Source organism: Phoca vitulina, unplaced genomic scaffold, assembly GCF_004348235.1.
Source record: "Phoca vitulina isolate PV1807 unplaced genomic scaffold, GSC_HSeal_1.0 scaffold21, whole genome shotgun sequence".
NCBI lineage: Eukaryota > Metazoa > Chordata > Mammalia > Carnivora > Phocidae > Phoca > Phoca vitulina.
The window spans coordinates 30,476,160-30,500,774 of NW_022589724.1; the positions used below are offsets into that span (position 1 = coordinate 30,476,160).

The following is a 24,615-nucleotide window of genomic DNA, read 5'->3' on the forward strand; positions in this document are numbered from 1 at the left end:
TGACCAAAGAATAGGAGTCCAAGTTGAACTCACAAATGTTGTAAAATCTTATCATGGGAGCTCCCCACCACCATCCCCTCCTCCAACGGTGGAGACAAGTCACAGGAGGACAGAGCCATTGGAACAAGAACTGCAATTTCAAAACCCTGTAATTTGTGCACATTTAATACGTTTGTAATTTTCTACTTGGAAAAATTACATTTTAAATAGATAATTTGAACATGCTTAATGGAGACATAAAACTTTTGTTCAAGGAATCAACGTTTTGTTTCAGCCTGAAAGAAGGAAAGCCTACCTCCAGTCCTTGGCTCTTGTAATACAAGCTGTCAAGGTCACCAATTTCAGTTCAAGTTCAGTTTCAGTAGTATACTACAAGTTGTGCTATCAACTATCTTTATCCTTTTAAATTTAAGAATAAATTTGAAAAAAAAATGAAAAAAAAATACATTTGCAATATTTTATAATTTCCTTGAATTTCTTTTTTGGTTATTAATTATTTAGAAGTATGTTTCTTAATTTAAAAACATATGGATGTTTCTTGTGTATTTTTTATTACTGATTTATTCTTTTTTTTTTTTTAAGTAGGCTCCATGCCCAGCGTGGAGCCCAGTGTGGGGCTTGAACTCATGACCCTGAGATCAAGACCCCGAGCTGAGATCAAGAGTTGGATGCTTAGCCGAGTGATCCACCCAGGCGCCCCTTCATTACTGATTTCTAACGTCACTCCTCATGGTGAGTGAGAGAAGCTAAACTATAGGATTTGAAATCCATTGACATCTGCTTTCTGGGTCAGTGTGAGGTAAATCTTCATGGAGATGATGTGTACTCTGCAAGAGGCCACAACGTTCTGCATATGCAATAGCTAATTATGTTATTCTACTCTCTATCCTTACTTCTTCTTGTTTCAATGTCTGCTTGACTTTTTAGTTACAGAGATAAAGAGAAAAAGTTGTATTAAAACCTCCCATCTATGATGGTGGGTATGTCTCATTCTTTTTGTTCTTCTGTCAATTTTGCTTTATGTATTTTGGGGTTCTATTATGAAAAGCATACTAGTTTAAAACTGATGTTTTCTAATAAATGAGAACTTTATCATTATGTTGTAAGCCTTTTAAAACTCTAGTGACACCTTTTGTTTGTTTTGCTCTAAAATCTATTTGGTATGACATTAAGTTTTAAATTGTCTACATTCGTGATTTTTTATCTTTGGAAGTCCAGGGTTAACCATTCTGTGTTAATTTGTCCGAGGGTATGGTATGCCTTTGTATTCTTTTATTTCTGGAAAGCTAACAAACCAATCAAAATCTTTGTCCCATTCTGTGATTTTGGTTTTACCCATGTGTGTTAATTTCCTTTTCATGATGGAGGTGTTCCTCGAGATCCCCAGCTTTGCACAGGAACCCAGTTCCGGCTCCTGGCCTCCCAGGTCCTGGAGCCAATGCTTTGAGTGTTGGAATCCCTGGTCTCAACCCCAGAGGGCCTGAGATCCTAGCAGCCACCTTGGTGTTGGCTCCCAATATCTGCTCTGGCTTTGTGTCTCTTCTTTCTGGGACAGGTCACCTTGTTCCAAGCTCAGCCTCTTCTATTCTCTGGTGTTTTATACGGCATTCTTATATTTGTGGTGCAGGAGTGGAGAGAGGGGTCTACCTCACCTCCAAAAGTGGGTGGTTCCCATGTCTTGTCCAGGGAACTTCCCTAAAGCTCCACACGGCGGCCTCTGCAGTGGCCCTACCCAGGGAAGTCCACTTTGTCAGAATTAAGGGGCATGATGCCTTGGTGCCCTGAGAGCCCTATGGGCATCAGGCCCTCTGACCAGAAGTGTGCAGCTCTGAGATGCTTTCCCACGTTCTGGGGTGACCTCAGGCAGACACGCTCCTCTTCCCTCCTGGCCTCTGCCCCCATCCACACAGGGGCCCTTGAGCAGGCCTGGGGCTTCCCACCCTTCCTGGGTCTGGACCGCACAGCAGGTGCTGTTGAGGCTCTCCCTCAAAGCTCCCCAGCCCTCCCAAGTCCACCCACACTTCCCCTCCAGGCACCATGGCTCTCTGCTTCTTGGCCTGGGGCTCTCTCCAACTTGCTCAGCCCTGCTAAGGGCAGCCGGGGACCACTGGCCCAGGGAATGCTGAGCAAGTGTCTGGGTCTGTCCATCCCCCACGTGGGCGTGAGAACTCAGAGCTGGAGCTGGCTCTCGGGGGAGGTGGTGTTGGGACAACCAGGCCTCTCGGGGCCTCATGCCTGAGAAATTTGCTCAGAGAGGGGGCTGCTCCAGAAAAGGCAGGCCTCCCATCTGGTTCTCAGGGGCATCAGAGTGAGCCAGACTCTGGGGCTCTGGGTCCCGGAGACCAGGGCTGGGGTGGGATCCACCATTCTCTGGGTCACCTCAAACATCTGTACTTGTCTCCCTGGTTTGCAACAAAATCTGACACTTGCTGAGCACCAACACAACTCCAAGTCTAGTGAGATCCTCACAACTCTGATGTGGATCCTGGGGCTGGTCACCCACCCCAATGGTATTCTTCTGTCTCCTCAGTAATAGGGAGGAGGTGTGACCATGTGTTCAGCTCAAGTCCTGCAGTCCCCATCTTCCACCACAGCCAGGAGTGGCCATATGCCTCAGCCCTGGGTAAGGAGGGGAAGGGAAGCACTGTGTCGACCTCTGCCTCTGCCCGCAGCCTTGATGGCAGGAGCTCCAGCAGCCACCTTGGACCATGAGGCCACAGCAAGGATAGAGGCACATGATGAAGAGGGGAGGAGCCTGGGGTGGGGGGGTGGGGCACCAAGCCATCCCTGCTCTACCTTGTCTGGACTGCTTCTCCATAAGAGAGAAATCAATCTCTGCCTGACTAGATTTTCTCTATCATAGGCCACAGACCCACTCTCTAGAGAGAAGTATTATTTTTTATCTCCAACATACACATATAAAGAAACAGGCTCAGGAGCTGAAGGACGTGCCTGAGTGGTAGGGCTAGGGATGAATCCCCCCCAAATGAGAAGACAGCGGCATTGCCTCTGATGGCTGCTGGAGGGTCCCACGGGACACTGCACAGGAAGCCCGTGGACCTGGGCCAGCTGGGAGGAGGCTGGGCCACCCCCAAGGCCTATGCCTGATCCAGGCCACTGTATCCTGGGCTGACAGTGTGTGGGTGGGGCAGTCTCTGCTGGACACACACAGAAGCATCCAGCCACACTGCAGAAAAGAACTTAGGTTTATTCGCAATAAAAACTGTGGTCTGAAAAAACCTAGTGGCAAATGTACAGTTTGTGTTCCATTTGGGGTCGTCACCAGCTGTGGGACCCCCAGATCCCTGACCCGCATGCATCGGGCTCCTAAGTGTTCACAGCTAATCTCAGGCCCCAGGTCCAAAGCCCCTAGAGAGGGCCTCCCATCTCCTGCTGAAACCACCCGCTTCCCAGCCTGCCCCGGCCCGCCTCCCCTCCTGCCTCATGCAGTGCAAAACCAAACCAAACCAAATACATGTTTCAAAAAAAACAAGAACAAAACAAAACATTCACAAAAACCAGGGTTCCGACTTCTGTTCCCTCGGTATTCCTCGTGGTCGTGATGACTTGTTTCATGATGACCTCAAATATACATCATTTTCTTGCTATTATAAAATATCTTCCTTATTATTCACAGATATAGAATGGGAGCTTTGGATGAAATAATTACAAACTGTTTTCTTCCCTTAAAAAACAAACAAGCCAAACCAAAAACAAAACAACAAAACAGAACCCTTTTGACAACAGTAAACACGAAAGGGCCTGGCTGGTTCTCCCCCCGACCCCAGGCTCGTGGCTGGGCCGGCCGAGCCCAGGGTTGTACGCAAAGTGCTGGGTGCACCCTGATGATGGGGACTGGGGGCTGCTCTCTCCGAGACCAGCTCTTTCTTTCCCGGGATCCCCTTGCCCCTCTGGCCCAAACACGATCCTGTTCACCCTGGCTTCTCAAGCCTCTGCAGGCCACCTTCTCTCTTGGCCTTGCTGCTAACTGTCCCCACCTGCTCCCCACCACCTCCCCATTCCGGGACATGGGGCCTGTGAGCCGAGCCCGGAGGCCACACGGCTGATTTCGGAGGAAGCCCAGGAGTGCAGAGTGGCAACCAGCACCCACCCCAGTGGGGGCTAGCCTTCCCCACGCCCGGCCTTGCCCAGTCCCCTCCCCTGCACAGGGCAGGGCAGCTGACCAAGGTACAGGGGACACGTGTAGCCCGGGTTTCTCCAGCATCTGTGGCACAGAGCCTGCAGGGAGACAACATCCCTAGGTCTGATGCAATATCCAGGCAGAGTAAAAGGGTCTGGACAAGAAAGCCAGAGCTCAAAAGGCCAGGAGGAGTCAGGAGGGGGAGTTCGGGGGTAAGGCCATCCCCAAGAGCACTTATTTCGAGCTGGCCACGGGCCCAGTTCATGGGCTGCAGGGGGAAGACTTGCCAAGGGCTAGAACTAACATCCTGTGCAAAAGCTGGGAAGACCCTCAGGAACCACCTTGCAGGACACAAGAGTCCCAGAGGGGCCACCTGCTGGGGGGCGCTGGGCGGGGGGGGGGGCCTCCTCCCGGAGGGGAATGTGAGCAGCAGAGCCCGAGCGAGGGGAAAACTCTGTTTTCTTCTCACCCATATCAGGATTTACAAAAGGTGTATCCACCTGGCAGCAGGACAGGACAGACACACGCCTGGGATTCAGGGCAAAGAACAGTACCATTGACTGGGGAGCAGGGTCGGCAACTTCATCGTTCACTAAAGCTCCCTCCTGAGAGAGGGACCTGCCCTGGGTGGTCTCTGCACCTCGCTAGTGCAGAGGGCCATGAGGAGGTCAAGGGGCCCGCACAGACCCCCTAGCAGTGCTCTTTTCTCCTACATCCGAGCACAGCTGGAGCTGAGTGGGGCTGAGCAGGGGCTGCAGCAAAAGGCCTGGCTCTGGTCCCTTCTGACTCTCTAGGCCCAGAGCTTCCCCCTGGGAGCAGCAGAAAGCAGGCAGGCTGAGCATCAGGGCTGAGCAGAAGGGGCTGGGGGAGGGTCCCCTCTGCTGTTCAAGCCCTCCCTGGGACGGCACCTGCTGTTCAAACCTAGGCTCCTGAATGCTGTCGCAACAGGACAGAGGCAAGATGAACTCCGGCCTCAGCTGTCACCCAGAGCCTGGCTCAGAACACCACCGGCGCTCCCCCTCCTCAGCACTCTGGCGGTGGCAGCCACAGCGGGGCCGGCCCAACTCGCCTCTATGTACAAGTAGCGTACCCAGGACAGGCCACCGAGGGCAGGCGGATGGTGGGCCAGTTCGCATTTAGGATTCTGAACACCCTCCCCATCCCTATGGGCTGCTGAAGACGGGAAGGTTGGCGGGCATGTCCCCTCTGTGTCACGGGGCTAGAGACAGACTTCAGAGCTGGACTCGTCCAAGAAAACCCACGAGTCCTGTCCATGTTGTTGCCATCACTGGATGCCCTCCTCCTCTACGTATGTTGAAGGAAACCAGCCGATCTGAAAAAGATGGCAGGATACATGAGAGTGTGTGTGCACGTGTCTGCACCAATGTCGGGGTGAGGCCAGCATGGAAACTGGGGATCCTGCAAAAGATTGTTGAGTTCTTCTAAGCCAAGAAGCCTGGTGGAGCTGCGGCCCAGGGTAGGAGTGACCCCCAAATGCACCAGCCCAGAGCAGTTCACAATGACCTGCTCTCCCTCAACCTGGCAGCCAGAAAAAAATTAAATCCTCCCTGGAGGAAAATAACACCATCCCAAGCCTCAGTGGTGTTTTCTTCACAAGCTCATCATCCAGTCAGGATGCAGTGACAGAAACTAAGAGAAAACGCAGGTAACAGAAACCAGTCTACAGGTCATTCAGGGATGGGAATCATCAGTCAGGAAATGTAAATAACTGCAACATATATGTTTCAGGAAACTGAGGATAAAGCATAAAAATTTACCAGTGAACTGAAACCAGAAATCAAATAGAAATCCTAATGTGGAAAATATGACTGAAATTGAGAACCCAATAGAATTTAGCAACAGATTAGACAGAGCAGAAGAGAGTGCTCGGGAACCGGAAGACGGGCCAGTGGAAAGTAGCTGGATGGGAAATAAGGGAATGGGTGAAAAACAGGTAAAAGAAGGTAAATAACATCTGGGTCATGATGAAACGAACTGACGCTCATGTGAATACAGCCCCCGAAGGAGAAAAAAGAAAACAGAGCAGGTACACTGTTTGAAGAAACGTCCAAAACTGATGAAGGACATCAAGCCACAGATTTTAAAAATCTCTACAAATCTCAAGCAAACTGAATACAGAGAAAACCGCACCCAGGCACATTATAGTAAAACTGATAAAAACCAGAGTTTTGTTTTTGTTTTTTTTAATATGTAAAACTGGGAGTAATAGAGACATTTCCTGCAGAGGAGCAATGTTAAGAAGTTGGCTGGCTCTCGGGGCACATGGGTGGCTCAGTCAATGAAGCATCAAACTCTTGATTTTGGCTCAGGTCATGATCTCAGGGTGGTGAGATCAAGCCCCGAGTTGGGCTCCGTGCTGGGCGTGGAGCCTGCTTGAGATTCTCTCTCACCCTCTGCCCCTCCCTGCCCTTTTAAAAAAAGTTGGCCAGCTCTTTACAGAAACGATGGAACCAGGACAATGGAATGATATCCCCAAAGTGCCAAAATAAAATACCTGCTAGCCTCAAATTTATCCCCTAGAGAATACTATTTGAAAATAAGCTCAACATGATTCTTCACAAAAAGGAAGCCAGTCTCACTGGAGGGATGACTGACCCCACCCCCTGGGGGATGACCAAGAGAAGAGAAGGGTGTTCCTTACAGTAGAATGTCCCCTAATAAGTGCTAAAGAAACAATGGCTGGAAAATCACTGTTTTTTAACCATGATACGAATAAGTGATGAGACAAAATTCACCAATGAATGATAATGATAAACTAGTAGGTGAAAGTTTAATGTGGAACAGGATATTTAATAATTTCAAAGTATTACCCTGAAGATTACTGATTAATTACAGTCACTTCACAGTGGAGAGACTCAGCAGATATCACCTTAACCAAATGATCAAAATTAATGTCACAATAATAGGACAAACTGACCTTATATACCGCTGGATAAGACACTACAGTACTGAAAAGGATATAACATCTGCATTATGTTCCCACTGAAAATACATAATATATAACCTAATCACGAAGAAATATCAAACTTAAATGGAGGAAAAGTCTACAAAAATAACTGACCCGTACTCTTCAAAAATGTCAAAGTCATGTGAGACCAAGAAAGGCTGAGGATTGTTCTAGAACAAAGTTGAGGGCCATAGCAAGTAAATGCAATTCATTTAGGTAGACAAGACACAGTTGGGACAACTGGTGACATCTGAATATGGACCGTGGATTAGATAATCATATTCTGTCAAAGGGGAATGTCTTTGATCATAGGACACTGAAGTACTAAGGGGTTTAGGGGGGAAGGATAGGACTTCTGCAATTTACTATCGAATGGTTAAGAGAAAAATAAGCAGAGAGGGAGGGAGAACACAAATGATAAAGCAAACATGCAAACCATTCTTAATTGGTAAGTCTGGGCATGTGAGAGCTCTTTGTGCTACAGCAACTTTTCTTTAGGTTTGAAATTGTGTCAAATACATTACAAATGTTTTATAATGAGAACATAAAAAAAGAAAACGAAATAAAGAGGTGTTCAGATCCAACAAAAACTAAGAATTTATTAGTAGCAGACTCACACTAAAAAACATACCTAGAAGAGGGAATTTCAGGCAGCAGGAACATGATTTTGGGTGGAAATACAAGAAAGCATGAAGGAATGGGGAGCCCTGGGAAAGGTAAATAGGTGGTAACTCTAAACAAACACTAACTGCTTAAAACAAAAATAATGTCTCATGGGACTGAAAAATACATAGAATTAAGATACATGACGACACCTGCACAAAAGTTGGGAGGAACATGAATACAGTCAAAAGTTGTAAGGTCTTTGCATCATCCAGGAAGTAGTAAAAGTACTAATTTAAAATGGGCTCTCAGAAGTCAGAGTGCATGCTATAATCCCTAAGGTATTAACTCCTAAATAATAGGAAAAGAATGGCCACCAAGGAGCCAGGAAGTAGAATAGAAAAAAAAAAAAAAAATACTGATTAATTCAAAAGTAGGCAAGAAAAGAGGAAAAAGAAGAAATGGATGTGACAAATAGAAAATAAACAGAAAGATGACAGATTTAAATCTAAGCAGCTCAGTAATTACAGTAAATGTAAATGGGCTACATACACATTAAAAGGCAGAGACTGTTAGAACAGACTAGCTCTAAAAACTGTTTAAGATAACATTTTATCTTATATCTCCCTTAAATATAAGGATACAAAAAAGTTGAAAGTAATGCAAGAGAGAATGAAGTCGGCCACATACAACACTAACTCCCCCCCACAAGAAAAAGTTGGCTTGCTCGAACAACACAAGGTCGACTTTAAAGCAAGAAGAATTGCCACAGACAAAAAGAAACACTTCACAACAGGGTCAAAGCAACAGGAATATCTAGTAATACTCTAAGCCAGTAGTTCTGAATCACCTGGGAAACTCGTCTATTCCTGACCTTCAGGATCTGGGTGAGGAGGACCCAGGTATGTGCTCATTGAATTACAGCCCCAGGTACCTCCAGTGCTGGCGCCCTAAGGGTCACTTTGAGAGCTAGTGGTTCAGCCCTCCAGGTCAGCTGCCCAGGACTCGGTGGCCTCACACTTCTGAAGGGATGTGGGGTGGAAAATGGATCTGACCCCAGGCCTCCAAAGGGCAGCCAACATGCTAGGTGGAGGCAGACCAGCTCCGCCACCTGGCCACGGAATGGTGGGCAATGGGAGCCAAGGCAAGCCGACCCTCCACAGCCCAGCGTGCCTGCCTGCAGGCAGCTGCAGCCCCAAGGATAGCTGGACGTTTCCAAATCTGCCCCACGTGGGGCTTCAGTATCCTGCTGGGTGAGTTCTGACAGAGATAGGTCAAAGCCATTGGGTCCAGACAGGGTGCAGGGATAAGGGGCCATAGAGTGTTGCAGGGTCACAGGGTGGACAGGGAGGAGAGAGTCCTCAGGAAGAGCATGAAGGGGCAGGGTGGGTGGGAACATGGTGTACCCCTTCCCATCTCCCCATGACATAGGTGAGGCCAGAGGACTCCTGGGCCCTGCTCGCATCCTGTGGTCTCTGCCTGCACAAAGGGCTTGGGTACACACCAGTAACATGAAGAGTGCATACGAAACACATGGCCCTGCTGTGGCCACAGAGGACCACAGAGCAGGCCTGAGCCCAGATACAGCGTCAGATGGTCCTGGATCCAGCTCCAACCGGGGCAGCTCGAGTCTGTGGCTCAGGGGGTGTGGGCATGGTGCTGGGGCAGGCTGCACTGAGATGCCAGCCTGCCCAAACCCGGCCCACAGGCTGAGCCAGGCCATGTCTGCCCCACTTACCCGTCCATTGGCCTCGCCCTTCCACCAGCCCTGGTCCCCGCCAATGCGGCTATAGATCTTCACCACGTCGCCTTCCCGCAGCGAGAGCTCCCGCATGTCCCGGGCGGCAAAGTTGTACCTGGCCACGGCCGTGCCAATGACACGGGGCGTGAACACTGTTGGAGGAGATGGGCAGGGTCACACAGCTGGCGGCGGGGCCAAGCGTGGACCCCTGGTGTCTGGCCCCCTGTGCAGGGAGGAGGGCTGTCTGGTAGAAAGGCTCTGAAGGCACAGACTATTCTCCTATTCCGCCCAGCCCCACAGGCAATGGCCTCTTCGAGCCTCCCATGAAGGCGCTCGGAGCGGTCGCCAGCCACACTGGGGGCCGGCACAGCCGAGTGTGGTCATGGGCTCAGAGCAGAGGCCGGTGTTCTGACCACTGCAACTCCCCGCAGGGCCTCCCCCTGCATGCCTGGTGCACAAGTGCCACCTGGCCAGGGGTCAGCTGAGTGACCACTGCCCAGCTCCCAGCCTGCACTCTGATGGAGCACCTGGAGCCAGACCCCAGGGTCCCAGGGCCCGACTTCCAGACCCCCAAACCAAACCAGACACCTAACTAGACCAGCTCAGTGGGGGGCCCCGGAGCCCTGTTGAGCAGGGGACAACATCCGTGATGGAGGGGACACACACAGGGGCTGGGGAGGGGCTCTGACTCTGGCAGCGGAGGGCCACGCAGTCGGGGCCGACTGACACCCCGTCCCCCTTCCTCCAGGGCCCGCCCGGTGGGGCCCGCCCGATCCGCTCCCGCCTTCGCCCCGAGGGTGGCCGCCCAGCTGTTTGCCGCTGCCAGAGGGAAAGCTCTCAACAAGCCAGGAGGGACAGGGGCTGCCAAGCTGGGGAGTGGCCAGCGGGGTGCGCGAGTCCGAGAGGTGACGGCAGCGAGGGGGGCAGCGCCAAGCCTGACCGCATCCTCAGCCCTGCCCTGGCGGCCGGCCCCCCCGTCCCTGGCCCCTCGGCCCCGGCCCCAGCCCGCGCCGGGCTGCAGGCCGCTGCGGGTGCTGCGGGCGGGGGCTGCAGGCCGGGCCCCCCCACGCCCCGAGCGCCAGCGGTACCTGACCAGAAGGGAGCGGAGGAGCCCTGAGAAGCAAAGCTGAGGCCCTGAGGACTGAGAAAAGAAAAGTTGTAGGAGGCGCAGGAAGCTGCAAAGAGGCGAGAAAGCACGTGAAAGCGGGCCCGTGCGTGCCCAGGCGCGTGCAGGCAGGGTCAGGGCGTGGGGGGCCGGGCCTGCCCGGGGCGTGCGGGGCGCAGCCTGGCGGCCTCCGAGCTGCCCCTCCCACTGCCTCTCTGGGCCTGTTCCCTGGAGAACCTGGACCACCTCCTCCCAGCGGGCGGCTGGCTCCAGGGTCTCGGAAACCACTCATGCAGGGAGCCCGGCCTCTCGCCCCGCGCACACCAGCTGCCCGCTGAAGGCCCACTGTTCCTCTCCTGCCCTGCTCTGGCCCGGCGGCTGGGGACGCGGGGTGGTGCAGCGGGCAGCCGTGGGCTCGCCCTGCCTCTAACTCCCGGTGGGCCTGAAGCAAGACGCCCCCCTGTCCTGAGCCGTGGAGCCCGGCCCACAAACGGAGGCACCAGCTCCAGCTCCCTCACAGTGAAGGCCCCCAGGGGGCTGGGGCGCAGGGAGGGATCTAAGGACAGATGGGACCTGCCCTGCTCTCTCCCCATGCTGACTCTGGGCATGGGTGCCAAGGCCCGGAGCGGCCATTCAGAGCCTGCACTCCCCGCCTGTCCCGCAGACCAGCCAGGACACCCCGGCTCAGGAGGGGGCTGTGATGGATTTCTGGGGGTGGGGACGGGGAAGGGGCTCCTGGCCTCGGTCCCACAGAAAGCCTTCCTCAAGGGCAGGGAGGCGGTGAAGCCAGGGCCGTGGGAAATGGGCAGAGTGAGCGCTGGTGTGCCGGGCAGGTGCGGGCATTACCTGGGGACCGGCTGGAGGCCCTGGAGGCCGCGCGCTCCCTTGACTTGTAGGGGTACTTGAGCGTGGTGTCCAGCTGCTTGAAGCTCTCCTTGAGCGAGTGGCACTGGTAGTACTCCACCAGCTCCTGCGGGACACACGCGCTCGCCGGTGCTCTTACCGCCTCCAGGCAGCCCTCCCAGGTGCCCTGGCCTCCCTCTCCCTCCTGTTTCACTTGGCACTCGTCCTCTCCGCCCAGCACCCCACCCAGGGTGGGTGGTCCGGGTCGCAAAGACCTCTGAGCCAGCAGTCTCTCTCCAGCAGCTGCTCAAGGAAAATCAGGGGTGAAAGCCAAGACCGGCAGTCGGAGGCTCGCCGCAGCGCTTTCTGATGGAGAAAGCCTGCAACCCCACGCGCCCGGCACCAAGGAAGGGCTTCCCGAAAAACCAGCAGGTGCCAGCGACCGGCTGCCGTGTGGCTACGGGTCCGGAGAGGAGAGGGCTGTGCCCACGGCGAAGTTTATCACGTTGAAAAGCAGGCTGACAGCACAGTGTGGGCAACGGTTTCGTTTGAAAACCGTGATATAAACCACACCTAAGCTATTCTTCGAGGTCGGGAGGACTCACCCTGAAATGTTAACACTGGGGTTGGGGGCGGTGGGAGACTGTGGATACTTTTTACTTTGTGCTTTTCTGCGGCCACAGTGGGCCGTCTAAGGGCTCAGGTGCTCGAGTCAGATCCTCTCGGTACACGTAATGCTCGTAAGTTAGGAAAGATGCCACAGGTCTCACTTTAAAATCGTGTGAAGAAGGCCTGTGCTTTTACCTGCATTCTGGCTGGGGAGGGGGGCGGCGGGGGCGTGTGGGAGCTGGGCTGCAGGGATGCAGGCAGGGCAGGCGGGCCCTCCCCTCACTGTCCACCAGGGGAACCCTTCGGGGGCAGAAGTCCCAATGCGGGGGCTGTCATGAGGCCCGAACTGTCCCGAGGAGCCCTCCAGACCCATTTCCTTGGATCCCCCCCAGTGATGCAGAAGCCCCACCGGGCTCTTGGCCCTCTGTGAGCACGGCCTGCAGACAGCAGCATGCAGGGGGCCTCTTCTCCTGGTCTGGCGGCGGTGGGACCCCCGGGCCCTCCCCTGACCCCCATGGACCAGGCCACGGGAGCCACAGGATCACATACCAAGAGGCTTTCAAATTTCTTCGCTTCTGTGATGTGGATCCAGCTGTCCTTCTCCACCACCTTGATGTGTTTCACCTCGTCGTTGAACCTGGGCAGAGTGTTCGGGCCATGGAGGTCATGACTTAGGCCAAGCACAAGCCCAAGCTGCCCCCCACCATCCTCACCTCCTGGGCTTGCATCCTCGGGTCTCCATTCAAATGTGACCTTACAGAAAAGCCTCCTCATGCCCCCTGCTCCCCAAATACCACTCCAGCCCCTCGCCAGCTGGTACCAAAGCCAGACAGACACCCCAAGAGAAGGAAACACACCAACAACCATTATGACTATAGATGCAAAAGTCCTCAGCAAACCACCAGCAAGCTGAATCTCTCCCCACGTGTATGCCTACATAAACCAAATATTTGAGAAGGACTCTGCACTACACCCAGTGGGATATTCCGGGAATGCAAGGTTGGTTTAACAACTGGAAATCGGTTAATGAAACAAACAACCGGCAGATAATCCAATCCGGCCAGCGGCCTCTCCTGGGGGAGCCTTTGTAGACCACCCACGGTTTCTCTGGGATTGAAAGTCAGCGGGGGGGGGGGGGGGGGGTGCTCACCCCACCCCCAGCTCCTGGGCCGGTCTCAGCCCCATGGGGGAGCCCTGCAGGCCAGGCACCCAGAAGGTGCCGCGTGATCTCCCATCAGGTGAGTGCGGTCTCTGCCACTTCCCGGCTTGGTGCTGGCCGGCTGACCTGCCCCTCGGCCCGCACTCCGCTGTCACTGTCCGTGATGCTCCCCGGGCCCACGACAGGTGTGCGGGAACCTCTGCTGGGGAGCAGGGCCTGCTCACCAGGGACCTGGGCCACGTCCAGCTCCTGCACTGGACATTGTCCTTTCCGACGCTGGTCTCCTTTGCTCCCACTACTTTAGAGCCAGTGGGCTTGTTTCACGCTCCAAGCATTTGTGGGATTCTGACCTCCAGCAGACCAGTGGAGGCCTTCCCCGGACACAGGCCACCCTGAGGGGCGGCAGTCGAGAGCTGACCAGACCAGACCTTGGGGGTCATCACAGCCAACAGCCCCTATTTGCTGGACGTGGGCTGCCAGGGGCCTGACCCAAGATGTCCAGTGAGCATCCTATGCCGATGGTGCCCAGCCACCAGGCAGACTCCTTCTTCCGAAGGGGTGGTGGCAGATGCACGAGAGGACAGCTTCTGGGCAGAGGACAACCAGATCAAAGGCCACTGGCAGAAGCCGCGAGGCCATAGTGGTGTGACCTTCCCATTCTCTCCAAAGCCCACCAGCGGGGCTGCCAGGCCCTAACCCCCATAGTACCCTTGCCCACAACCTGAAAAACGTGGGACCAAGCCCACCCCGTGGCTTTGGGCAGGGCCTTCACACGTGTCCCGGGCCAGCTACACTGTGCAGACCCACTGACAGGCTTTCGTCTCAAAAGGGTCCTGCTTAGGGCAATGAAGTCCATGGCCACCCCCACCCATGAGGGACGTGGGCTCGTGGTTCAGAGTGGCACTGGGGGAGAGGCCTCCCTGCTCCGCAGGCCACCACGTACTTGATGCTTATAGCAAAGCGCTCTGCCTCGGCCGGCCGCTCCCTGATTAGGTAGGTCCCGCTGCTGTGTGACTTGAGCAGGTTGTCGGTCTGCTGCCTTTCCATGTTGCCCGCAAACCTAGCAGGTGGGACGAGGCCGGAGGTTAACACTGGCACTGCCTGGAGGACCCCCAGGCCTCTGCAACAGCGCTGACGGGCATCATGAGCCACCTGAGCCCCTGCAGGCGGGGCACTCGTGGGGTGACATTGTCGTGGGGAAGAATGAGGCCCCCAGACCCCAGCCTGGCCCCCGGGAGCTTTCTACAGAACCTGGTCTGCAAGAGGGGCTCGAGCAACACGAGCATTAGAGCAAATTTCTAAGTTTTCGCTGTAGGAAAAGCAAGTCATAAACACTCATGTGTGGATTTTTTACTTTTGTTGCAACGCACGGGAGCCCGCGGACATCAATGGGTTTTGCACAGACTGACAGACTGCCGCCTCCCTGAACGGAAGCCACCCTGGAGAGAGCCAGGCGAGCCTCACTGCCCCCTCCCAAACAAACCCTTTACCACCTGCACCGCCTGCCAGGCCAACTGGGGACTGCGGTAAATAATGTGCAGCTGAGATAGAACCTACAGCCGGAAATGGAGCTTCTCTGTCACTCCCTCAAATGAAAATCACAGGCCTGTCCTGCACCCTCGACCCTGGACATGAGTGCGGGGAACACGGCACCGGGCGGACAGACCTGCGGCATCTCAGGCTTGGAGGGGAAGGCCAAGCCCAGGGGCGGAGGAGGCCAGGACCCCAAGGGCACAGGTGTTGCACCACTGGGCACAGGATGAGCCCCCAGATGGAAATCTCAAGGCCAGATGTGCGTGGGGTAGGGGTTTACCGCCCCTGAGCCGCCCATGGCTCTGTGGCCACCACAGGATGCAGAACACAGGGAGCTATGACCACAAGGCCAGTCCTTCGAGGCAGCCCGGGGGGCCAGCAGGCAGACCAGTAAAAGCTGGCCCCCCGAGCTGACCTGTATCTGTGACTTGTTCCTAGATCGTCCACCTTCATGCTCTCGTTAATCCCAACAGCGCCACGGTTCTCATCAAGCCGCTCCATGCGTACATGTGTGATTACACATTTGGCCTTAAATATCCCACTTTCCTATATTTTCTATGATGAAGCTCATGTTAAAAAAGGGGGGGGGGGCTTCACTCTTCCAAATGATAACCCGATGACCTGTTTTCGTGATGGGGAAAACCTGCCTCGGGGTAGAGAAGACTCCCCGAGACATACGGCCAGCAGGGCTCAGCCAACCTGGACACAAGCAAGAGGCAGCCGGGGGACCCCTCCCGGCCTGCTCACGGGCTCACGGGGCCACCGCAACTGCCCCACTCACCAGGGGTAGGCGGTGTAGTCGATCTCCCGGGATGGCGGCCGGCTGATGGGCGGCTGGCAGGAGAGAATGTTCGGGTTAATGTCCTGCCCCGAGTGGGGCCAGAGGGGCCCTGTGATCAGCGACCTGACCCTCGGGCCCAGCACTGGCTACCGTGGTATCTGTGGACTTAGCCCCGGAGCCACCGGACTGCGAGGTCCCAGTGGGTTTGATTGAATGTGCAGCGACCAACTGATAGGGTGCAAATCCCCAAGGAGAGGTGACAGAAGGCTGCAGGAATGTCCCAGTAGGGACGGGAGCACATCCTACAGCTAGAGTTCCTTGCTACAGATGGGCTCAGGGCCCCAAGGGCAGGTGTTCTTTGGCTGGCGGCAGCCTCTCCTCCAGGTGACGGGCCACACGCTGGCCAAGCAGCCCCGAGACCCCACGCCGCCCCCTCACCAGCCAGAGGCCCCACCCTGGCCTCCCCTCACTGTGCCACAGGCCAGGCAAGGCCTCATGGACTACCTAACCCCTTCCACCCCATTCACCATGTAGATGGGGAAACTGAGGCCCAGGGCAGGATGGGACCTGCCCCAGGCCACCCAGTGAGTTAGTGATGCTCTTCCTCCTCCGTTGTCCGGTCCCCTTGACGCTGGCAGATGGGGCCAGAGGCCAGGCGGGGCCTGGAGGGGGCACCAGGGCTCCCGTGGTGTTCTGGACCCACCTCCTGCTCCCTCTGGAGAAATTTCCCTCCGGCACTTTTAAATGCCTTTTTTAGGGGGTGGGTGGAGGTAATTCCATTATTCACGACTGACTGCTTGATGCCTTTTGTAACAGAAAGATTTGCTCCATACTACTCAGATGAAAGGCCTTTTTCCAAATATCCTAAAGTCTAGCTCTGAATTCCAACGTTCAGGGGAGTCCTCTCCTCCCTGGCGCTGTAAAATAGTCCCAGAAGACTTACAGAGTCCCTAAAATTTGGAGAAAGGTGACATTTTTGGTCTTCCGTCTATTACGACTGCTGCAGAAATGCCCATTTTTGTGTTTCTAAAACCACGAGAAATGTAGCACCCAACTGGCTGAGCCCCTCAGACCGAGGGCACCCCCTGCCCCTCAGCCCCCCCGACCCCCAGCTCCAGGGCCAGCAATGGCTACTTAGCAAGGACGTGCTGACCAAGCCCAGATGCCCCGAGTGAGGAGACAGCCCTCAGAAGCCCCAGCCTCCCGGCCACTGTGCTCCAGAAGCTTCTGTGGGAAGTGCTTACCCTTCCGTCCACGGGGCAGGGCTTCACGGACGAGCTAGGAAAGTAGCCTGACTTCCTGGTTTGCACCAGCCGACCCTGGAAGGAGACAGACGATGGGGGCTGGGTCGGGCCAGTGGGAGGGGGTGCGGCGGGCACTGCCGTGCGGCTCAGCTTATTCTAAGGACGGGGTGAGGGCAGGTCCTAAGAAGAGCATGTGTCGGCAGCACTCCCCGCTGTAGCCTCAGCTGACCTCATGACCGCCGGGCAGGAAGGCGGGTGGCGTCCCCACTTTACAGATGAGAACACTGAGGCCCAGAGAAGTAGTTGAGAGACTTGCTTGGAGCTGGGGTTAGAGCCCCACCCCCAGCTGCTCTCCAGTCCTTGTATCTACAGGGTGTTTCTCAAATGAAGGGGCGTGTGGACCGGGGGCATCTGATAGAACCCTGGGAGGGTCTGCAGGGGCCGGGGCTCCCAAGGTCCTCCCGGCCGCTCCTCCTCGGCCTCCCCCTTTCACATTGGCAAAGCCTCTCTGCAAGGCCACCCAGGACCGATGGCTCTGGGGACACCTGGGCCTGGGAACTGGGCAGCTGGGGTCAGAGACTTTATCCTGCAGACCCCCTTCTGCACCTTCCGAATCTCCAGTTATGTGAAGGTGTGGTCTAGCACAATAAATTCATCTGTAAGTATGGAGTGACAAAGGACCATCGCAAAACAACAGTGATGGTGGTAACAGTCACGGGAACATAACAAACATTCACTCTAAGCAGGTCTCAGTCACCCCCGGCCGGCCAGGCTGGGCCAGGTGCCCCGAGCTCCCGTGGCACCATGCTGACCCCGTGGGTCTCGGGTGCCCAGGGGCAGGTGGGCGCAGGAGGGCTCCGCCTTTGTGGGCCCATTCACAGAACAGTTTCATGGCTCAGAACTGTAACCATCCCGGGACACCATGTCCCCGTCTGTCTCTGCTCCACCACACAGCAGCTCCTTGGGGGAAGTCACAGGGTCCCCCACCCCCCTGGGGCCAGCACGACACCTGATTGCCCCATTGCAGTTCTGACCTGCATTGGGCAGGTAGGCAGGAGGTGGGCAGAGCCTTGGGGAGGGTGTGCAGGACGCACCTCAGCAGGAGGCACACGGGAGGGGATGCTGTACTCGGCCCGTGAAAGCAGACACCCCGAGGAACACAGGGCTGGGGACCCCTGGAATTCCTGCCTGAGAGAGAACTCAGGTCTTGCTCACAGCCTGCCTCCCTCCACCGGGGATGGTCCCTGACCCCCAGACCTGCCCGTCCGGGCCCCAGGACCCACCTCCCACCACTGAGACTCGGGGTCGCCTCTCAGCAGCTCGATCACATCGCCCGTCTGGAAGGTCAGCACTGGCTTCCCGGGGGGAGCTGGGTTGCCATGGTAATTCTGCACGGCCACCATCTTGGGACCTGCGGGCACAGGGCAGGAGGGGGCCCCTCATTCAGTGACTCGGTCCTGGCCGGCAGCCCACCCACCACTGACCTCGGCTCCCCAGGGCTCCTGGGTGAGGGACCCTAAGTTCTTCCCATGAGACCCCAGGTCCCCTTGTCAAGTGTCATAAGGAAACCGTGGGACTAACGGATTCAGGGGCTCGTTATGGCAGTGGCCGCTTACTTTAAGTGGCACTTCCTGTGTTTTCCTCCAGACCCTTTCTAATCTGTGACTGAGAGTCCGTGTGTGGAGCAGGACACGGGGTACCCCTCAAGGCAGAGATGGGGGACCAGGGGCGAGCGAGACCCAGGGGCTGGCTAAGGCCACACACAGCTGGCTGAGGCGGCTCTGGGGCTGAAACGGGGTCCCGGCTGGGCCCCCCAGGCATCTGCAGGGCGCTTGTGGCCCGAGCCCGGCTCTGACCCCACCAGCTGCATGTGGGCCTGTCTGCAGGCCTGGCCCCAACACGGGTGTCCCGGGCCTCAGTGCGGCTCTGGTTTTGCTTCCTGACAATCAGGCCACGGTGGCCCCGCACGGCTCAGACTGCGCAGCTCGGCTCGCGACGCCGTCCACCCTCAACAGCTAAAAGCCACGTTCCTGCCACACGGTACGAAGCAGGGGGCACGAGGACACGGGGATATCGGCAAAGTGACAGAAGCGGCCCTCTGAGGCCCACCCCGTGGAGGGGGGCTCCGGCTGCAGCCCTCCCCCCTGGAAGGACCCTGACCCTCTGCACGCTGGGCCCTCATCAGACACTACGATGGCCCCCCGGGGACGTGGCCGTGGAGGGAGCCTGGAGCCCAGAAGGCCGGGCGAGGCTGGGCAGTCACGGTGGCCCAGGCCTGGCCCCCAGAGTGACCACGGACCTGGATGGCAGCTGAGAGGGCCCGAGTCCCACAGACTCACCCGGTCCTGCTCCAGAGGCGTCCTGGGAGGGCAAGGACAAACCACAGTGATCAGGGAGGGCTGCCCCGGCATCGACACCCCCTGCCCCCCACCTCCCGGGAGAGAAGGGTCGAGGCAGGAAGCAGGGGGAGGAGAGGGACACATCCCAGAGGCCCACAGGCATTCGTGACACGGCTTCACTCTGACAAGCCCTCCCCTATTCTTACCTACACCCTCCACCTCGGTGCCCCTGCACTGCCCCGGGATATCCATCCCTCGCCATTAACTCCCACCTCTTCCAGGAAGGCTGCCCTGACCACGCCAGCCCTGGGGGCCTCCCTGCTCTGAGCCTGGGGCTTGTCATCTCTGTCCGGGGACATGTCCCACTGCATATGCAACCGAATGCTAGAGCTCTTCCCGCCTCCATGAGGGCATTTCTGTACCACACACGAGGCCCGGCGAGCACCCTGTAAGGGCTGGTTCGTTTGACTAGACCCCACGGCGGGAACGTCTGCCCTAAGTCAGCGGCACAGAGGGCTCTAAGCCCCATCAGGATGGGGGGGCTAGTGGGTGGATGCCTGTCCCAGAGCTGGGCACCCGCAAGCCACGGGGCAAGCAGAGCCCTGTTGGGACCTCCTGTGCAGGGGGACCCATTTCTCCTGAGGCCCACGAAGGAAATCGAAGGCCCCAGTGAGCAACAGTGGCCTGTGCGCCAGCCAGGGTGGGCCCAGCAGTGGTGAGATCAGGAACAACAGGTGTTTCTGGCTCGGGGACACAGGGCTGCGTGGGGTGCAGAGTGGCAGGAAGGGAACAGTCTGGAGAACTCACCAAGTCTGCGGGAGAACCTGAAAAGGAAGCACGTGAGGTGTCAGCAGCAAGCCCCGGGGGGTACGCTCCCCCCCACGTGAGCACAGCCGGCGACCACGAGTGTCCCTCGTTTACTTCCGCCGGCACACTCGGAGTGCTGGCTGTCGGGGGTCCCCGGGGAACACAGACTGGCAGACAGGTTTCCCACCTGGGCCGACTCCGCTCTGATGGGAGCAGCTGCCCGAGAGCCCCGGGTGGAACGTGGGCTCAAAGGCAAAGCTTCCACGCCTGACTAGGGATGCCTGCCACGGGCCGGTGACAAGAGGTTGTCAGGACGCACACCACCCATCTGCCTGCGCGCTCGCTCCCAGACACGGGGCTCCTCCGCTTGTCAGATGTCCCGAAGATTCTTCCTGCCTGCCTCGGGGTACCCCCGGGGGAGGAAGCGGTGCCCAGCTGGGCCCCAGCCATCCGGCAGGCGGGGCCGCCACTCCACCACCGGGCGAAGCAAGGACCACAATGGCTAACGCACGTGAGTGGCTAATGCGACCTGAACACCACGTGACACTCTCGGTGGCAGACCGCTTTGGACGGTCACCGACAGCCCCTACGGAACAGAGACAACGGGCCTGGTGGGCACCGGGTGGGGAGTAGAAGCAGCAAGGCTTCCCCGGGGAGAGGCTCCGTTCTGGGCCATCCTGGCCCCGTGGCAACACAGTTCAAGCTGCCTCGTTGCGGGTCACAGGCGCTGCCCGGAGCCCAAGCCCAGCACAAACGGCGAGAGCGCTGGACCAGCGCGGAACTCTCCGGAATAAAACCAGGTGCCCAGCACGGGCTCTCAGTGACATGGGGCGGACGCCCATGACAACTTCGGCTTATGGAAGACACGAAATTGCCCATCTGGTGAGACCCCACTCGTAGGCAGGATGGAAAGCACGCAAACATGAGAAGAGACTGGGCGGGGGGACAGGCGTGTGCGGCGGAGGGAACAGGGCGCATCGGCGAACGGTGGTTGTCTGGCTGGTGGGATCGTGAGTGGATGACCTGCTCCTTTACTCTTCCCTACGTTTCCCCAATTTTCTATGGAAATGAGCATTTTTAATAATCAGGAGACTAAAAACCCAGAAAGATTCATTCTAAAATCGAAAACTTGAAAGGAAATACATCAAACATCACCTTTAGTTATTTCTTTATAACTTCAGGGATGATATTTATTTTTTCTGTATTCCGTTTCTTCTCTTTTTGTCCCCAAATTTTTGGTAAGTAATCATGTTACTTTGAGGATCAGAGAAAAAAAAAAAGTCAAAAGACATGAACTGTTCCGTCACCCGTGTGACAGAACACGGCCACCAGAGGGCGGTATCGATGGGCAAAGCTGAAAAGCCGCGTTTGTGCCCATGGGCTCTGGCCGGCACTTCCAGCCCAGAGGAGGCTCGTGGGGGAGTGGAGGGGGCTGCATCGGGCCTGTGGCCGGAGGAGGGGGTCTGCCTGACCTGTCGGACCCTCCTCGCAGTCAGGGCGCCGGGCCAGCAGTCACAGTAAATGAAGAACAGACAAAATTTTCTATTCTGCTGGTGGTGGCTCAGGGTGACAAGCAGGCCTGATACGGTTTTCCATCTACCTGGAGTGAGCTAACCCCGTCTCTGAGTGCAGCTTCCCCGAGTGTGGACGCAGGGCAACGGACCGTCCCGGGGGATGTGGGAGGAACAGGGGCACCCACGTGTGGTGCGGGGGCAGAGCCGGCCCTCGGCAGGGACCCCCGCCCCCAGACTCATGCTGCAGCATCCCCACCCGACCCAGTGCTCAGCCAGCCCTGCCCGTGGCGGCTCAGAACCGTCTCGGGCTTTCTGGCGGCCCGTCCAGCTGTTGCAGGCGGGGTACTCCCCCAAATGCATCCGCCAGAGGAGCCTGGGCAGCCCAGATGTCAGCGGGCAGGCTCGGGTCCCCTCCCCTCCCTGAGCCTCAGCTTCCCCCCCGACACCTGGGCACGAAGAGCATGGGAGCCCTGTAGGTGTTGTGCGTGTGTGCATGCGTGCATGTGTGCACACGTGGGCACGCTAACGTGGCTAAAGGCGTGGCTCAGGAAGGCCAGACCTGTCTGGGTGCAGGAGAACCAGCGGTAAAGAACAGTTACAACCAGCGTTTCTCTATGATCAGAAACGTCCACGCAACTGCCAAGAATGTTCTGTGCCCATTTTGGGGTGGAGGTTCTGCAAGTTTACAACCGGAATGGGGTGGGGGTACAAAGAGGCAGAGAGAAGTGCGGGAGCCCCCCTAGTGAGGAGGGAGCGCTTTGGCAAGGAATGCCCCACAGGCAGGGCCTCTTGGTGCTGTGTGACCCGGGCCAGGTGTCCTCCCCTCTCTGAGCCCTGGTTTTTCTCATCGGGTCCCTGCTCCGTGGGGTCTCAATCGTGGGAAAGGAGAATACAGGAAGGCAGCTGGGCCAGGAGGGAAGTACCGGGGCAGCTGTGAGCCACAGGACCCGCAGTTCAGGGTGGGTCACGGGGCCCCGAGGAGCAGCCCTGGAGGCTTGTGCATTGCGGGCGGAACGGGGCTCGGTACTCACTGATCTTGCAGGGAGGCGTCACCTCCAGACACTCCTTGTGTGCCCCGACACCACACTTGGTGCACAGGTAGCCCTGGTAAAATGTGCCCCTGCATGGAGGGGGGAAGGGAAGTGAGGACGACTCCGAGCCAATGGCAAGGCCCGAAGACCCCCAGCCCCACCTCGCCATCTGCACACAGATCACCCCGCCCTGGGCTGCTGAGAGCCTCGCTCTCCCGTGCCGCCTGGTGCTGGCTCTCCTCCCAGACCTCTCCTGGCCTTGCTCTGCCTCCCCGCATGGCAGGCCCGGGGCTCCCACAGGGACGGCCGCCTCCCCTCCCAGCTCAATCCGGAATGCCCGAGGGCCTGGATGGTCTGACACTGAAGGAACGCTCTCCAGCCGCTCTGGGCCCAGCACAGGGCTGGCCGGGGGGGGGGCAGGGGGGTGGTCAGGGCGAGGGGTACACAGGACGGATGCAGCCCCAGGCCCCCGTGAGCGCGGGCAGGCAGGGGCCGGGGCAGGCAGCCTCCTCACCTGAGGAACATCCTACAGGCTTTGCAATTGGTGGTCTTGTCGAAAGTGTACATCTGGAAGCTGTGGTGGTTAGCGTTGGCTTTGTCTGGCTTGATGTTGGACCTGACCGAGGGAAAGAGGCCCAGGCTCCCTGAGCTCTACCAAAGCGGGGTCAACCTGGGGGCCAGCCAGGCTCAGGAGCAGGCTGGGCCGGAGGTCAGGAGGCCAGGCCTCAGGCTGGACCTGCCCCGACACCCCAGGCAGAACGAGGGTCTGCGTGAGGGCTGACAAGCGTGCCATCCTGGCAGGTGCGCCTTCTAGGAGGATGCTAAGGGTTTCTGGCAGTTGCAGGATTTGTCACAACTCAGCCAATGTACCCTTAGGGATTTCACCGTATGCAAGCTTGAGATTTAAAATCTGAATGGTGCGCTTAGCTCAGGATGAGCACCCGGAAGTATTTAGGGGGACACGTCCAGCATTCACTCGGACCGCATCCACGATCAGATGGCGCGAGGGCCGGATGCATGGGAGGCGACAAAGCCAGAAGGGCCAGGCGTGACAGGTGGAACCCACGGTGTTTACCAGGGAGGGGAGCGCCCCTGCCCGGAGGCCCCCGGCCCGCCTGACTCCAGGACCCCACTCTGGCCTCAGGGCCCGGTGTGTCTGGGGACCCGTGATCCCCTTTCTCTGTTGGACATATTGGGGGCTCCTTCTAGGTTTCACGGAAAAAGAGCCCTGTGCCTTCACAAAAACGAGATAGTCCAGCCGCCCGTAAGGCGCTGAGGACCCAGGTCACCAGGCGTCACTGGCACGCAGCTGCCCTGGCCCCTCACTGCTCCCTTGGCCAGCTGTGCCAGGCTCAGCCTCGGGGCCACAGGTGTCCCAGAGGGAGGGGCGCCGGCCCCAGACAGATTATAAAACAGCGAAGGTGCTACCGAGGTGTGCCTGGGGTCTCGGGGTGACAGAGCCTGTCTCGGTCTCTGGGCGTTTGAAATCAGCCCTGCCTGCGGGGGTCCCAGACAAACTGCCCCTGGGGCTCCCAGGACCCCCACGCTGCGGCTCGCCCCACACTCACATGGCCATCTCGAACTGCTCCATCCACTTCCGCTTCATGTCTTCGGTCTTGCAGAAGAACTGGAAGCCCTGCTTTCCTTGCAGATGAATTAAATAGAAACCGTAGGACCACTGCGGGAGAAGGGGACAGGCTCGCAGCTGGCCTGGCCTGGGGCGCACGGACACACGTGCACATATGTACCGGGCACTGGGGCCTGCACCTGCGTGTGCACACGTGTGTACGTGAGTGTACCGGGTATTCGTGCCTGCGTGTGCACGTGTGTATGTGCATGTGTACCGGGCACTCGTGCCTGCGTGTGCACACGTGTGTACGTGAGTGTACTGGGTACTCGTGCCTGCATGTGCACACGTGTGTATGTGCATACCGAGTACTCATGCCTGTGTGTGCACACGTGTGTATGTGCATACCGAGTACTCATGCCTGTGTGTGCACACGTGTGTATGTGAGTGTACTGGGTATTCGTGCCTGCGTGTGCACATGTGTGTATGTGCATATCAGGTACTCGTGCCTGTGTGCACACGTGTACCGGGTACTCGTGCCTGCGTGTGCACATGTGTGTATGCATATCAGGTACTCGTGCCTGTGTGTGCACACGTGTACCGGGTACTCGTGCCTGCGTGTGCACATGT

The 24,615-nt window shown here is 57.1% G+C and overlaps 1 protein-coding gene across 9 annotated transcripts in view; it reads right to left on the reverse strand.

Moving 5' to 3' along the window:
• Positions 1-3,188: 3,188 nt before the first annotated feature.
• Positions 3,189-24,615, reverse strand: part of VAV2 (vav guanine nucleotide exchange factor 2) — a 165,850-nt gene continuing 144,423 nt past the window's right edge. For 6 of the 9 annotated variants that reach the window (XM_032418668.1, XM_032418666.1, XM_032418667.1 and 3 more), the window contains 14 exons: positions 23,987-24,096; positions 22,933-23,034; positions 22,419-22,507; positions 19,874-19,890; positions 19,067-19,088; positions 18,011-18,138; positions 16,728-16,802; positions 15,484-15,536; positions 14,113-14,229; positions 12,560-12,647; positions 11,405-11,528; positions 10,542-10,628; positions 9,451-9,605; positions 3,189-5,474 (listed from right to left, as the gene is read on the reverse strand). In XM_032418668.1, the coding sequence (XP_032274559.1) occupies positions 5,427-5,474; positions 9,451-9,605; positions 10,542-10,628; positions 11,405-11,528; positions 12,560-12,647; positions 14,113-14,229; positions 15,484-15,536; positions 16,728-16,802; positions 18,011-18,138; positions 19,067-19,088; positions 19,874-19,890; positions 22,419-22,507; positions 22,933-23,034; positions 23,987-24,096 (1,215 nt within the window). In that variant the 3' untranslated portion in view covers positions 3,189-5,426. The remainder of the gene's footprint in view (positions 5,475-9,450; positions 9,606-10,541; positions 10,629-11,404; positions 11,529-12,559; positions 12,648-14,112; positions 14,230-15,483; positions 15,537-16,727; positions 16,803-18,010; positions 18,139-19,066; positions 19,089-19,873; positions 19,891-22,418; positions 22,508-22,932; positions 23,035-23,986; positions 24,097-24,615) is intronic. The other 3 variants (XM_032418670.1, XM_032418669.1, XM_032418663.1) reach the window with 2 other exon arrangements.